The 14862-nt window shown below is 35.4% G+C and overlaps 1 protein-coding gene across 2 annotated transcripts in view; it reads left to right on the top strand.

Annotated features, from left to right (window-relative positions):
• LOC121322646 (potassium voltage-gated channel subfamily H member 7-like) overlaps window positions 1–14862 on the top strand; it is a 61226-nt gene that overhangs the window by 32120 nt on the left and 14244 nt on the right. Inside the window, exons 5-9 of one of the 2 annotated variants that reach the window (XM_041262830.1) lie at window positions 2541–2561; window positions 3938–4152; window positions 9084–9509; window positions 13549–13948; window positions 14334–14533. In XM_041262830.1, coding sequence (XP_041118764.1) covers window positions 2541–2561; window positions 3938–4152; window positions 9084–9509; window positions 13549–13948; window positions 14334–14533 — 1262 coding nt within the window. Of the gene's footprint in view, window positions 1–2540; window positions 2562–3937; window positions 4153–9083; window positions 9510–13548; window positions 13949–14333; window positions 14586–14862 lie in introns of those variants that run through there. The other variant, XM_041262829.1, reaches the window with a different exon arrangement.

Genomic DNA, 14862 nt, shown 5'->3' with positions numbered 1-14862 from the left:
CACATTGGTATAACAGGGTGTGTTTGTTTATTATCTATATTCATGTTTTATAGTAAATGTATTACTCTTCTTTGTAAAAAAAAAAAAAAAAAAGAAAAATTGTTCTTTTCGTCATCAGCTGCTTCAAAGCAAATCATCTTTGATCACATAGTCATAATTGAAGTTATCAGAACAAGTACATATCATCTAGCTTTGAAAGTCTTGCAAAAAGTGTCTTAAATGCTAGATGACAGACTGAAGTTTCATGGGTCAGACTACCAAACCCTTTCAGCAATGTTTATAGTGCCTAGTGAGAACAAGAACTTATTTTTACAATTCTTCAGAACCAGTAAAATAATTACTTAGCAAGTCCTGTATGTACATTAATGACATCAATAAAATGTCAATGACCATAGTGTTCAGTACATGATAACTCCATGTTTACCAGGAGCTAAAACCAGTATCATTAGAAAAGTAAGGAAAACATTCACTTTTTACAATTGGATAAAACAAAACAAAACATACAGTGTTGCAATTATAGAATAAGATAACAGCTTCGAATGTAAATGGATTGATTTTCTTATATTACCTTATATTGAAATCATTCTGAGTGACTCAGGGTTATATTTCTACAGTGGGTTGCGAAAGTATTGACCCCCCTTGGAATTTTTCCTATTTTGTTGCCTTACAACCTGGAATTAAAATGGATTTTTATTTGGATTTCATGTAATGGACATACACAAAATAGTCCAAATTGGTGAAGTGAAATGAAAAAAATAACTTGTTTCAAAAAATTCTAAAAAATAAATAACGGAAAAGTGGTGCGTGCATATGTATTCACCCCCTTTGCTATTAAGCCTCTAAATAAGATCTGGTGCAACCAATTACCTTCAGAAGTCACATAATTATTTTAATAAAGTCCACCTGTGTGCAATCTAAGTGTCACATGATCTCAGTATATATACACCTGTTCTGAAAGGCCCCAGAGTCTGCAACACCACTAAGCAAGGGGCACCACCAAGCAAGCGGCACCATGAAGACCAAGGAGCTCTCCAAACAGGATAGGGACAAAGTTGTGGAGAAGTAGAGATCAGGGTTGGGTTTTAAAAAAATATCCAATACTTTGAACATCCCACAGAGCACCATTAAAGCCATTATTAAAAAATAGAAAGAGTATGGCACCACAGCAAACCTGGCAAGAGAGGGCCGCCCACCAAAACTCACGGACCAGGCAAGGAGGGCATTAATCAGAGAGGCAACAAAGAGACCAAAGATAACCCTGAAGGAGCTGCAAAGCTCCACAGCGGAGACTGGAGTATCTGTCCATAGGACCACTTTAAGCCGTACACTCCACAGAGTTGGGCTTTACGGAAGAGTGGCCAGAAAAAAGCCATTGCTTAAAGAAAAAAATAAGCAAACACATTTGGTGTTCGCCAAAAGGCATGTGGGAGACTCCCCAAACATATGGAAGAAGGTACTCTGGTCAGATGAGACTAAAATTGAGCTTTTTGGCCATCAAGGAAAACGCTATATCTGGCGCAAACCCAACACCTCTCATCACCCCGAGAACACCATCCCCACAGTGAAGCATGGTGGTGGCAGCATCATGCTGTGGGGATGTTTTTCATCGGCAGGGACTGGGAAACTGGTCAGAATTGAATGAATGATGGATGGCGCTGAATACAGGGAAATTCTTGAGGAAACCTGTTTCAATCTTCCAGAGATTTGTGACTGGGACGGAGGTTCACCTTCCAGCAGGACAATGACCCTAAGAATACTGCTAAAGCAACACTCGAGTGGTTTAAGGGGAAACATTTAAATGTCTTGGAATGGCCTAGTCAAAGCCCAGACCTCAATCCAATTGCGAATCTGTGGTATGACTTACAGATTGCTATCCACCAGCGGAACCCATCCAACTTGAAGGAGCTGGAGCAGTTTTGCCCTGAAGAATGGGCAAAAATCCCAGTGGCTAGATGTGCCAAGCTTATAGATACATACCCCAAGAGACTTGCAGCTGTAATTGCTGCAAAAGGTGGCTCTGCAAACTATTGACTTTGGTGGGGGGTGAATACTTATGCACGCTCAAGTTTTCAGTTTTTTTGTCTTATTTCTTGTTTGTTTCAAAATAAAAAATATTTTGCATCTTCAAAGTGGTAGGCATGTTGTGTAAATCAAATGATACAAACCCCCAAAAAATCTATTTTAATTCCAGGTTGTAAGGCAACAAAATAGGAAAAATGCCAAGGGGGGTCAATACTTTTGCAAGCCACTGTATAATGTTGAGTTATTATCAATATTCTTTAATTTGCTTTAAACTAGTGAGGGAAATTTTAAAAACATACAAACATTTTGAAAAACAAAGTCATTTCTTTGCTATTTTCTTTTACAAAGGGAAATGAAAGAGTGCTCAGGTGGTCAGCAAAAACTATATATTTATTTTCTTATGAAACGTTTTATTTATTTATTTATTTATTGTTTAATATGTTCTTGCTTTCGTGGTGAAGCCTGTTGTAGTTCTTTTTTTTCTTTCTTTCTTTTCCACATTTCTATGCTGCTTTCAGACAATGGTCGCACTATCAAAGGTAACACAATTCATGGTACAACATCCACGTGTCCATTTGAAATACTAAATTGCTTGTTGCATGAATTTTACTCAGGAAATACTAACATAGGAAAATGTAGATTACAGCAAAAGGGGTAGTTTGTGGAGTAAAGATTATTTACCACGGCTGTTTTTCACAAGTTTGTCCATTTAAAATTATGAACAGAGAACTTGTCTAAAACATATGTGAAAACAATTTAAGTAACACAAAAAACACAGCTTTTGTAGTCATCTACAGCTTTCCAGTTGAAGTTAAATTGGGATGGCAAATGAATGACTGTAAGCTTGCAGCTGTCATTGTTCTGTGCTAACCATATGAACCGTATTCAAGCTGCATGATAAAACCAGCCTGCTTTTGGGAGATTTGATTTCTGACAAGAAAGCAAATAGAAAGTGGAGAGCTGCCCCCAAAGAATCTATTCATACAAAATTCATAACAAAATTATTTAAAAAAACAGTATTTAATCCTAAAAAAGAATGTTGACAATGATTTTGTTTCATGAGGAAAGATTTAACCTAACTTACTAAATCTCAAATCATCAACTATTCCTACACCTACTGACTAAGCTTCTGATTGATATTTTATGTATCTTCAAATATAAACTCTTGATCACTTTCTCTTTACGCTTTCCCCTTTCTGTCTCCTGAAAAAAAAAAATAGTTTCCCGTTCCTGGATGGCAGGGGGTATGGTTTGAATTTTTTCTACATGTTTTCAAACTTGGCATGCAATTGATTTGAACCATATTTTTTAAGTGTATTTCTTTATTTATTTATGTATTTATTTATTTATTAAGTCCATTATAAAACATTATTATTTGTAAAGCAAAATCGGAGCCAGAATAACGTGTTTATATTTTAGTTAAACCACAGATTAGGGATTATTGCCACATGGTTTTTTTAAATACATTTTTTTAAATCTATTATTATACCTTGCAGAACATATCATAGGTGAGTATCAATATACAAGACTTAATTAATACTGAATTCAAATAAAATATTATTTCTAGCTGTGTTTTCTTTTTTTTCACTTTTGATTTAAACATTTGCCATAACTAACTAGTCACTGACTAAACATGGAAATCGACAAGGTTATTTATCACAAAAGAAGCTAGAATTAACTAAATCTGTAGATAACAAAATATTTGGTACTGCTATACAGTCCCTTTTTTCACCTGGTTAAGTTATTTCATTTCCATCTTTCTAATCCCAAAAAGAAAGGACTGTTCAAAGAGCAAGGGAATTGATATTCACAGTAAGGGAGGTATTTTTTCATACCCTCACTTAAAAGAAAAAAACAAATGCAGAATAACTTTTCATTTAGGGTCTCTGTAATTTGTATGTGTTTTTCATTTCAGGTCCATTCAACCATATAAAATCAAGTCTGCTGGGCTCCACATCTGATTCAAACCTCAATAAATACAGCACAATCAACAAAATCCCTCAAATTACGTTGAACTTTTCCGATATTAAAAATGAAAAGAAGACTTCTCCTCCTCCTTCTTCTGAGCAAACCATCATCGCACCAAAGGTTAAAGAACGAACACACAATGTTACAGAAAAAGTTACCCAGGTAAGACATGTATAAGACATTTGTTAAACGTTTCCAGTGGTCCCCTAAAGGAATCATAATGGTGTCTGATGTCGTGTAATGACATCTAGTAATATTTTGAAAGTACGGTAAGACTTTTAGTTGTGATTCAATCTGAAGCCTTTTTCGCAGAACTTTATGAAAAAAGTATTCTTCTACCAGAAACTACAGAAACATTTGTATTCATGTTACAGTAGTTTGAAAGAAGGCTGTTGTACCGGAGCATTTGCTGGCACAGCAAATTTATAAAATGTCATCTTATGATGTAGATATTGCGAATCCTTGCATGCTAAGTGATAGACTTTCTCTAGGTTGTCTTGTGAGGATTGCATTGTGGCCCATTTATTTATTTATTATTTATTTATTTTTTTTACAATTCTACCATCTAGCTAATTTTTGGGAGACAGGGTCTTTCGTTAACATGGAAAGCTAATTAAAAGTGTTCATTCCTTTGGTACCTTCTGTCATCCATTAATTTTATTTAAACTAATCATGTACAACTAGGGTAAACTTTTAGTGTATATACTGGTATCCTATTTTGTTCAAAGTTATGTACACAAATTATAAAATGGATAACCTTTGGATTGATAATAATTTGCTAATTAACCAGGAGAAATGGAAGATGAACACTTTTCCAGATTTCGGCACAAGCACGGCTAGAATACTTTGTCTCTGGGAACATTCATTATTTCCAATGGAGACGTCAAACATGACATCATTTGTCCATCCTCTGCCCATACGGGCACCTAGATGTAATGTTCCTTGTCATTTCTTGATTGAGCCAGGTAGTGACAACACAGGACTGCAATGTCCTCAAGCATAGTAATGCATCTCTATCTCTGACATGACTGTGTTCAAATAACATTAGCTTCATCATACTTCATCGCAAAGAAATATTTTTGGCTCTTCAAAAGGTCAGAAACATAAATAGCCAACATTAAAGCATCAACGCTCTCCACTAATGAATCCAGTGCTTTTAATTGGTTTATATTGGCTTTACATTTAAAGCAACCACATTTCTTTTTTTTGCCATATTGCAGGAACTCTGGCATTCTTAATGCAAAATGCAAATGGGGTAATATGAGCACAGATGCAAAGAGCAAAGCCACCTATCTGTATTTTATTGGATTTTTATTTGAATAACATTTGCAAGAAATCCTTTTTTTTTTTGTATCTTCTTTTTTTCACAAAGGAGAAGGTCATTGTCTGGTAATAAAGATGAACTGTCAAAGCTCAATGTGGGGGATAAATACAGTTGTGCAATTCAAATAGTACATTTATTCATTATTAAACCTAATACATAAGACATGTTATTTAATGTGACATATCTGCTAGTGTTTAATTATTCTGCACGGCTTAGAGACACTTTCTACCAATACTAAAGCATTTGTTGCAATTTGAGCAAAATGTGGGGGAAAGACCATTTAGTTTTTTACTCCTTGAAGGATTGAGATAAAAAAAAAAATCTCAGTGAGACTAGTGCCTCATATATAGGTGGTATTATAGTATACTTTAAAAGAAACATATCATAGCTAAATGAAAACTATACCCTATGTGTCATTGCACTTATAGAGGGTTATTGTTACAAGACCTGAACAGTAAGTGGCTTGTTAACTGTGAGAGATGACAACCAATTAAGGTTTTTAGCCATAAAAAAAAAAGCATGGCAGTGAAGGAAACAGTATTCACAATGCATTATTTTAATGAACATTAAGAGCTAAACACAGTACTGTATCAATTGTTAAATCGGTATATTGTGTTTGTATAGCATTATTTACTTAAAAATAGATTATACGATTTGTAAATAAAATTGCTAGCCCATCAGCCAATGATGCAATTGCATGGGAACACATGTCTCCTGTTGTTAACTCTAGTTGCGTGTTGACAACTATTCAATATTTAGAAATGTCTGAAGCCAAGAAATTATCAAAAATGTTCTAAATCAGCTTTCTTTATAATGAAAGTAAAATGAAGCACATCACTGATAATGTTGAACTTACTAGGCTTTAAATGCATCACGCTGAAAAATGTGAATACCGATAATAACCCTTCAGTATTCATCATGACACTTAACATTCAGACTTAAAACAAATAAATATTGAATACAGCTCCGTCAAAGCCTTCTTCTTGTCATAACCACCTCAGTTTTGACCTTATATTTATGGACCTTGGAACAAGAACACGACTCCCCAGTGGGATAATCATCTTAGTGCTTTATAAATGGCAGGTTCTATAGTTTTCTTATAAATCTATACGACACAAGAATTCATGTAGAAATGCACAATGACTTTTCACGTAATTTTCTTATATCTCTTTTAGTATAATCCTATACTCATGATAAGCAGCAAATTTTTATCAAAGGACAAGATAAACCTTATCTGAGGACCTTTTAAGTAGGGCTTCTTGTACTACATTGCCAACATACCATTGAAAATCTCTTGTTCCAAGCTATTTTTCAAACAAGACTTGCGAGGCAGCTGTGATAATCCAATTCACCATTCCGTGTGTATGCCTGACACACTTAGTGGAAAGTGTTAGCAATAAAGGGGTAACTCCTAATCCTTGGAATTTAACCATTACAATAGTAAATGCAGATTCAACTACAGTTCCTCTGAGTATGAAGTCCTTTGCAGAAATCCAGAAAAAAAAATTAATATTTTAATTTTAATATTTATTCACATTCAAATTTAGCTTTTAATATTTATTCACATAGAGAGAACTGCATACTGTAAGTCAGCTCATGTTGTTTTTGTAGTAGGCTTGAGGTGGCTGAAAAATTGTAAACATCTGTTGTGATGACAGGTGTTGTTTGGTTTGACAAGCTTTGTCCACAGAGACATTTTGCTGCTTCAGAAACAGACGCCTGGCTTGGTGAGATGAAGGTTACAAGATGCATGAGTTGAACTTTAATGCATATGTTACTTTTGATCTGCAAGCACTGTAGCTGCCAAAATATGCTAGCCTCCTAAATGTACAAGTGATCATGATCTGCCCACTGCCCACATTAATATGCACAGTCTTAGCAATATCCCACAAAGTAACACATATATCCTTTGAAATTAGTAATGATATACAGATACAAAGCAGTGTCAGCAACACATTGCAAGTCCTCTAAAATACTTTTGACTAGTATTGTGCTGAGTTCCTTTATGTTATTTGAGGATATAAAATAAACAGGCTTCAACTGAAAGTGAAAAGGGCTTAGTGTTTACTCAAGTCTTCTATGAACTACTATTTTTAGACTATTCAATGCCTCTTAAGCACTATCTTGTTTAGTTTTTTTGTAACATTAACATGGAGTGTTAATTAATCAAAGACTGGAGCCATTAGTGTTTGCTCAGGTACGGTGTTCTCTTGTGCCACACTGCTAATGCAAACTGCAGTACAAAGTGCTACTGTAGCTGTTTACAATGCAGCAACAAAAGATAGCAACCATCAGAAATACTATTTGCATATTCCACAGTTGTTTTGCATAAAAGACATAAGTTAATGCATGCAAAAAATGTGCATGTAAAACGGACAGCAAAAAAACACGAATACAATATTTTCCAGTTTCCAGTTTTAGGTAAAGCTGTAGGGAAACACGGTTACCCCACATAAATGTCGAGTTCAGTAGCTTTTCTAATTTTAAAAAGAATGGATAGGAAGGTGAAAAGTTAACAATTCTATTATTGCTGTGTTATGGAGAGACACTGGCGCCTCGCCACAATCAAACATTATCAAACTTCAAGTGTTGTTTGGGTGTCTTGACTCTGCAGTTACTAAAGCTGAATCTCTGCAGATAGTAAGAGCATGTGTTGGACTGCAATTGATTTATGTTTAACAGAATTTTAAAACTGATTTATAAAATATCTAAATCTTTTCTTTAAAGCCTGCCATTTAATAATTGATTAACTAAAATAATGTATCCAAGGGGGTCTAAAAATAGCAGGTGTATAAATAATGGTAAATATTTCTCTACCGTTTTAATTCATATACTTAGTAATAATGTGTACGTGGTTTATAGAAGTTTACAGTGGTATGTTGATTTAATTCAAAATAAACAACTTGTCGGATGAGATGTTAAATCATTGTCTTATTGTAAGTGACTCTGCATTTAATGCAGTGTTCACAGCCTACGTCTGTAAAGCGCTTTGTGATGGTGGTCCACTGTGAAAGTCACTATATAAAAATAAAGATATTATTATTATTATTATTATTATTATTATTATTATTATTATTATTATTATTATTATTATCCACAAAGTGACAAATATACAGGAAGCTGTATTTTCATTTGTTTATGACTCATCACAATCATAGCTAACAAAGTAATTTCATAAACTGTACCTGTCATGCTCTTCCAGGCTCTACGTAGGTCTCACAGGTTTTGTAAGGAGATGTATAACCCTTATCGAACAAACATATATTTTTAATATATGGTACAAAAGTATGATCCTTATACTTTTCATATATATAAATTGTCCCCTTTTTTATATATTTAAAATATATGGGATATATTTAAAATATATTTTAGTCAGTAATCCATATATTTATTTTATATGAATTACAGAATAATGAAAATATATGGTGCACCATATATTTTCAACATATGAAATAAATATATGGATTACAGACTCAAATATATTTTAAATTTATCCATTATATTTTAATATATAACAAAGTGGCCAATTTCTATATATGAAAAATATAAGGATCATACTTTTCTACCATATATTAAAAATATATGTTTTTTTGTTTTTCTTTCCATAAGGGAACAAACTGTGTTTTTATTTCACAATTTGAAAATAACGTGTTCTAATTTATTTCATAATTTTCCTTGGGCTTATATATAAATATGCATCCACTTAATTTGAATCAAATTAAATCCAGTTGATCGTTCTTGTAACAGTTCTTTGTGTTTTTGGTTTTAGGTCCTTTCTTTGGGAGCTGATGTTTTACCAGAGTACAAACTTCAGACACCACGCATCAACAAGTTCACTATACTTCACTATAGTCCCTTTAAGGCAGTTTGGGACTGGCTGATTTTGCTGTTAGTAATATACACTGCCATATTTACGCCATACTCTGCAGCCTTTCTTTTAAATGACAGGGAGGAGCAAAAGAGACGAGAGTGTGGCTATTCCTGCAGCCCCTTGAATGTTGTAGACTTGATGGTGGATATTATGTTTATCATTGATATTCTCATCAACTTTCGAACAACGTATGTTAACCTAAATGAAGAGGTGGTGAGTGATCCAGCAAAAATAGCTATTCACTACTTCAAGGGCTGGTTCCTAATTGACATGGTCGCTGCAGTACCCTTTGACCTGCTCATTTTTGGATCTGGGTCAGACGAGGTAAGCTATTAGGAGTCCAGTGAATTTGTTATTTGAATAATCAATTTCTCTTTTAAAAGAAATATAGGTTCACAATTGAGTGTTTGGGTGTTATTTGTTTTGTTTCATGGTTGGGTCTGATTATAATCACAAGCTCATTTGGTAACTTAGATTTTATCGTGAAGCCAATGTGTGTGTCCTAGCATGAAGAGCACTTTATAAGTATAATTTGTATTGTATTGTATTTGTCAATATATATATCCTTTTTGCAAGTAAGAATATCAGTACCTGGTGATTAGGCCTTAGACAGGATTACAAGGTTTTGACTAACATTCTAATTTGATTGATACCTTGTTGCTATTTACTCAGCCTAGATATTATTTTAATTGAGTAATGGTATAGGTTTGTGTGTTGGTTTGAACATGTAACTATGAATTAATTGTTAGGTAGTTGTTGAAAATAATAATGTCACACAGCATCAAATCAATTATAAACCAAACAGATATTTTTCAGTTAAGCTTCCAAAAATATATAGCACCTGTCAGAATGTATGGTACCAATATCATAAAGGTACCAATATCATTAATAGACTTTATCAACATATGTTGTTTTGTAAAATGTAAAACATATTGGGCCCGATCTTGGAAAGGTTTACGCACTGCGCAGAGGGGTATGCGCGTCGTAAATGGCCGTTGTGCTGAAATTGTGCCAAGTTGCCATATTCGAAACGTCCTTTTGCACGTCACAATCCATTCTGCGCTGTGCAGAAATAAAATGCATGCATCGCACAATATGGGGGGAGTGGCCGACAATATGCATGATCATGGTATATTCGAAGGTATGCGCCAAGCACAAAACCAGGTTTGTGACGCGCAGAATAAATATTGTAAAAGGACTGTGTTAACTCCGCGCACACTACTAAAAAAATGTAGGGTAGCATGCAGCGTGTCGGTCGACATGTGGATGTGAATGATGCAAAGCACACCCAGCAACAGCTGGGTATGCCTTGATATGCTGAAAGGGTGCACTGGCCTTGGCACACATATGAGGAGCTCAGTAACGACAAATCGTGTCCATGTATCATCTCGACTCATCTATGCCATATGTTGCATGATGACCTGGCCAGAACAAACCTGCGCAGTCATGCCTTGTCTGAGCAGTTGGTAGTGTCTGTCTGTATGTGTATCCTGGCTACTGGGAAGCAGTGTCCCGCCACCTCCACTGCTTCATAACTGCGTTGCTGCGACGTGCTGAGGAACATATTAAATCCCCCAGTACCAGAGCAAACAGTGAAGAGATAATGCAGGGTTTTTATGAGGTTGTTCACCTGCCGCACGTGGTAGGTGCAATTGACTGCACCCATATTGCTATCCGGGCACCTGTTCCAGTTTTATTCAGAATAGTAGGAAATTTGAATAGCTATTCCATGCCATGTAAACAGGATCCGTATTCTGAATCCATCCGTATTCTGGATACCAGTATTCTGAAAACGTGATACCGAATACCCACTTAGTATTAGGATACTATTAATTAGGATACTACTTCTAAACACCTTATTTCTAGACACACATCATTTTATAATCTATAATATATAAGATGACGACTTTTGTGCCCAACAAAGCCTTTGCAAAAGCTGTGCACAAATATATTAGTACATGTATGACCCCAAACTGGTTGTCGGCTGTGCAATATTTTCCTTTTTTTTAAATTTCCTCTGCAGCAGTCCATTCATAAGTTAGCTGAGGCGGGGTAAACAGTTCTGTTAATTGTAATTTCTGGCCGTTTATGCAGCTGTCCAGTCTGCTGATTGTCAATGTTGCTAATTGTACAGAGTCTGTTCATTTATTGAGAAATCACAGTAGGCTACAATTAACATTTTAGGGGCGTATCCAAAGCCTTTTTTTTTAATTTTACTTCAAAAACATACAGCTATGTTGGATCAGCTGGCCTTTAAAGAAACCTATATAGTATTTCCTTGTGATACAATATTGTCCATATTCAATAAAACAGTGGCGTTATCAGTACATTAATTTGAAAACTCGACGCCTAGCTATGGAGCCAATTGTGTATTTGAATGGTCCATAGGTATGTGTGCACGATATATTGTGTGGTCTTGTCTGCTGTCATATCGGTACATACTGTGGCGAGACCAGTGATAGCAGCTTGTTGGGGTAATGCCATTACTAATGGTGACTGTCCATCATTCTGCATTCTCGCTTGGCTATTGTGTGCAGTTGCTATATTGGTAGTGAATGTGCAGACGGTTTTGCGAGGCACAAACAAGATTTGCGACTTGCTCAAAAAACTGCTACATTCCAATGTCTCGCAACTAACTGCTTGTGCCGTTTTGGAATATCAAAGCACAAAGCACAATTTTTATTTGCGAGGCACAAATTTAGCGAGGGGATTGCGCGAAGATCGAAGATCGGGCCCATTGTCTGGAAGTTTGCATTAGAAAAGACACATAGCATTGGTTGTAAAGCAGCACTAATATTTTAATCCACTCCCATAGAAGTTCGCTGCAGCATACCACAGGAAACACACAGCAGTGGAATAAAGCATATTAATAGCATAGTTAACCCTGCTAAAAGTCATGCAAGGTACATCACAGAGAAGTGTGGCATAGCCTTGTAAATGCTGAATGGCAAATGCATAGTATGGTCATGGGAAAATATACTCAACAGGAATTGCTAATGTTGCAGTCTTATTTTATGATGAATATTTGATTTGCAGTGGTACTGAATAATCTGTCCGCCTGTCTTGTTTCTTATGGTGTGAGACTCATTATAATACTGTAAGACATTTTTGCTTAGTCGAGAATTCACATTAGTTTTGAATGAATAATATATAGTTTTGAGTGATTCTGAATAGGAAGCATTAAATGCTGTTTTTCAGACACATTAGCCATAATAGAAAGAATGAGTTCTGACAGACTTAGATAGAGGAAGACTGATGGTAGACTCAGCTGTCATGTGCTTCCATAACTAAGACTGCATAAATGACTGCATCAAAAATGATGACTACAGCCCATTCGGGAAAACAGACTTTGATTAAGATTTCCAGTCCCAACATCCCTGCAGGATCTGTTTTTAGAAATGGTTACAAATTAGAATAGCTCAAATACTACGCATGTCAAAATCATTGCCGAACTGACTGCCTGTGATACCTAAGCAGTTTATTAACAGTTCAAAGGCAGGTGTTTCTATTTTGTATCCATGTATTGTATAGCTTGAGGAAGAAGATGATGAAAACAAATATAAAGTATGTTACAACAAACAGTAAATAGTGCAGTGTCTTTGTTTTGTAAGACTTTTAATTGGACTAAGCCATTGATGTTAAATGCTCACTTTCCTGCACTTTAGACTGTGTTGGTACCTTATTGATGCTACTCTAAAGGTTTTAATTTCTGTGCCTGGTGAAGGTAACCTAAGGTTATCAAGCAACTTGCTGCAGGCTGTGAAAGAGTCCACTCTTGCCAAAGGGAAACAGAGTCAAACTCCTGGCTTTGTGTTCATGCATCCTGCTCAGATGCCAGCTGTGTACAGAAAGGGCAAGGATATGAATGCAATACTGCATGCTGGGCAGATACATAGCTCCTACTATCTGGCAATGGTTAATCGATAAAGTAAACAGATACAAATGTTTGCCAGTTATCCTTTAAGAGCAACCAAAACACTTTCCCCATAGTGTTCCAACTAAACCATTAGTCTGCTGTGTGACAGTTGATGTTAATATTGATCGCTTGAAATCTGGAAGTATTGCTGTTCTATAATGGAAAAAAAAAAAATCATTATTAACTGTATATTAAAATTAAAACCTGTAGTGTCTAAACCATTGCTTTTTGCATTGCTGTCTAATTTAATAGTATCTTAGGTTTTGTTCCACATATTTTACTTTTTTCTTTTTTTAAACAGACCTAACATTATCGAATAAATGTTCACATTTCCTGTCTGGAAGTCTAAAAATAATAATCAGTTATTAGTTATTATGAGGATTCTGCTGGACTTCCCAGTGGATTATACAGAAACAGTAATGATCTTATTATATTTCTTCTCCTCAGACAACCACTTTGATTGGACTCTTGAAGACAGCTAGACTGTTACGATTGGTGAGAGTCGCTCGTAAGCTGGACCGGTACTCTGAATATGGGGCTGCTGTACTGATGCTGCTCATGTGCATTTTTGCTTTGATTGCACACTGGCTTGCTTGCATTTGGTATGCCATTGGGAATGTGGAAAGGCCGTACCTGATCCATAAAATCGGCTGGCTAGATTCGCTGGGGCAGCAGATTGGGAAGCGATACAATTACAGTGATGCCAGTTCGGGACCCTCTATTAAGGATAAATATGTGACGGCACTTTACTTTACCTTCAGCAGTCTGACAAGTGTTGGATTCGGCAATGTGTCTCCAAATACCAACTCAGAAAAAATCTTCTCCATATGTGTCATGCTGATTGGCTGTGAGTCCAAACTCATTTTACAATTGCTTTGGACTGGTATTGTGTTTTTACAAGTACAGAAATTCAGTATAGAGTGAACACATACAGAATGTTGTACATGCATACACTAATACAGCATGATGTATGCATTTTAAAGCTAATTAACTGCCTACTGAGGAACCACTCCTTATCTAAAACGTAACTCTTTATTTCAGTACTTGACTGTTGCTAAAATTATTCATATGTATTTATTTATTATTAAGAGTATAATGTATTTGAAGTATATAGTTAAGGACTTATAGTTAAGGATTATAAAATACATAAACTTAAACAGATGGTAGAAAGTGATAAAACGAGGATCTGTAAGAGGCATGTGTTTAACTGGTGCAATACTTACTTTCCTCAGCACTAATGTACGCCAGTATCTTTGGGAATGTCTCTGCAATTATCCAGCGGCTGTATTCGGGAACAGCAAGGTACCACATGCAGATGCTTCGGGTAAAAGAATTTATCAGGTTCCACCAGATTCCCAATCCTCTGCGTCAGCGACTTGAAGAATACTTCCAGCATGCTTGGACCTACACCAATGGCATTGACATGAACATGGTATGTATAATAGATTACCAGTATCTGAGTAAAAAGATGCAGTACCGCTAATGCCAATAACATACCTGTATTTGTGTTATGTTCTCTGTTGCTGAATGTAATTATCAGACTATATTTCTTTTATGAAATCAGGTCATCAATTGAGAATACTTGCACTGTAATTCCTGTATAACACTGATAACAGTAATTGATTGCTTTCTGGAATGAATGTTTGTGAATAACATATTCAATGAAGATAATAATCATTGAATTGTGAAATGATTTATGCCTAGCTCAAATCTGTATTCCACATGTCTATATTCACTATGCTTATCGAAGACTTGTCTTTT

Source organism: Polyodon spathula, chromosome 11, assembly GCF_017654505.1.
Source record: "Polyodon spathula isolate WHYD16114869_AA chromosome 11, ASM1765450v1, whole genome shotgun sequence".
NCBI classification, from domain to species: Eukaryota; Metazoa; Chordata; class Actinopteri; order Acipenseriformes; family Polyodontidae; genus Polyodon; species Polyodon spathula.
The sequence above is the reverse complement of the archived record's forward strand: the minus strand, read 5'-3'. Positions and strand labels throughout refer to the sequence as shown.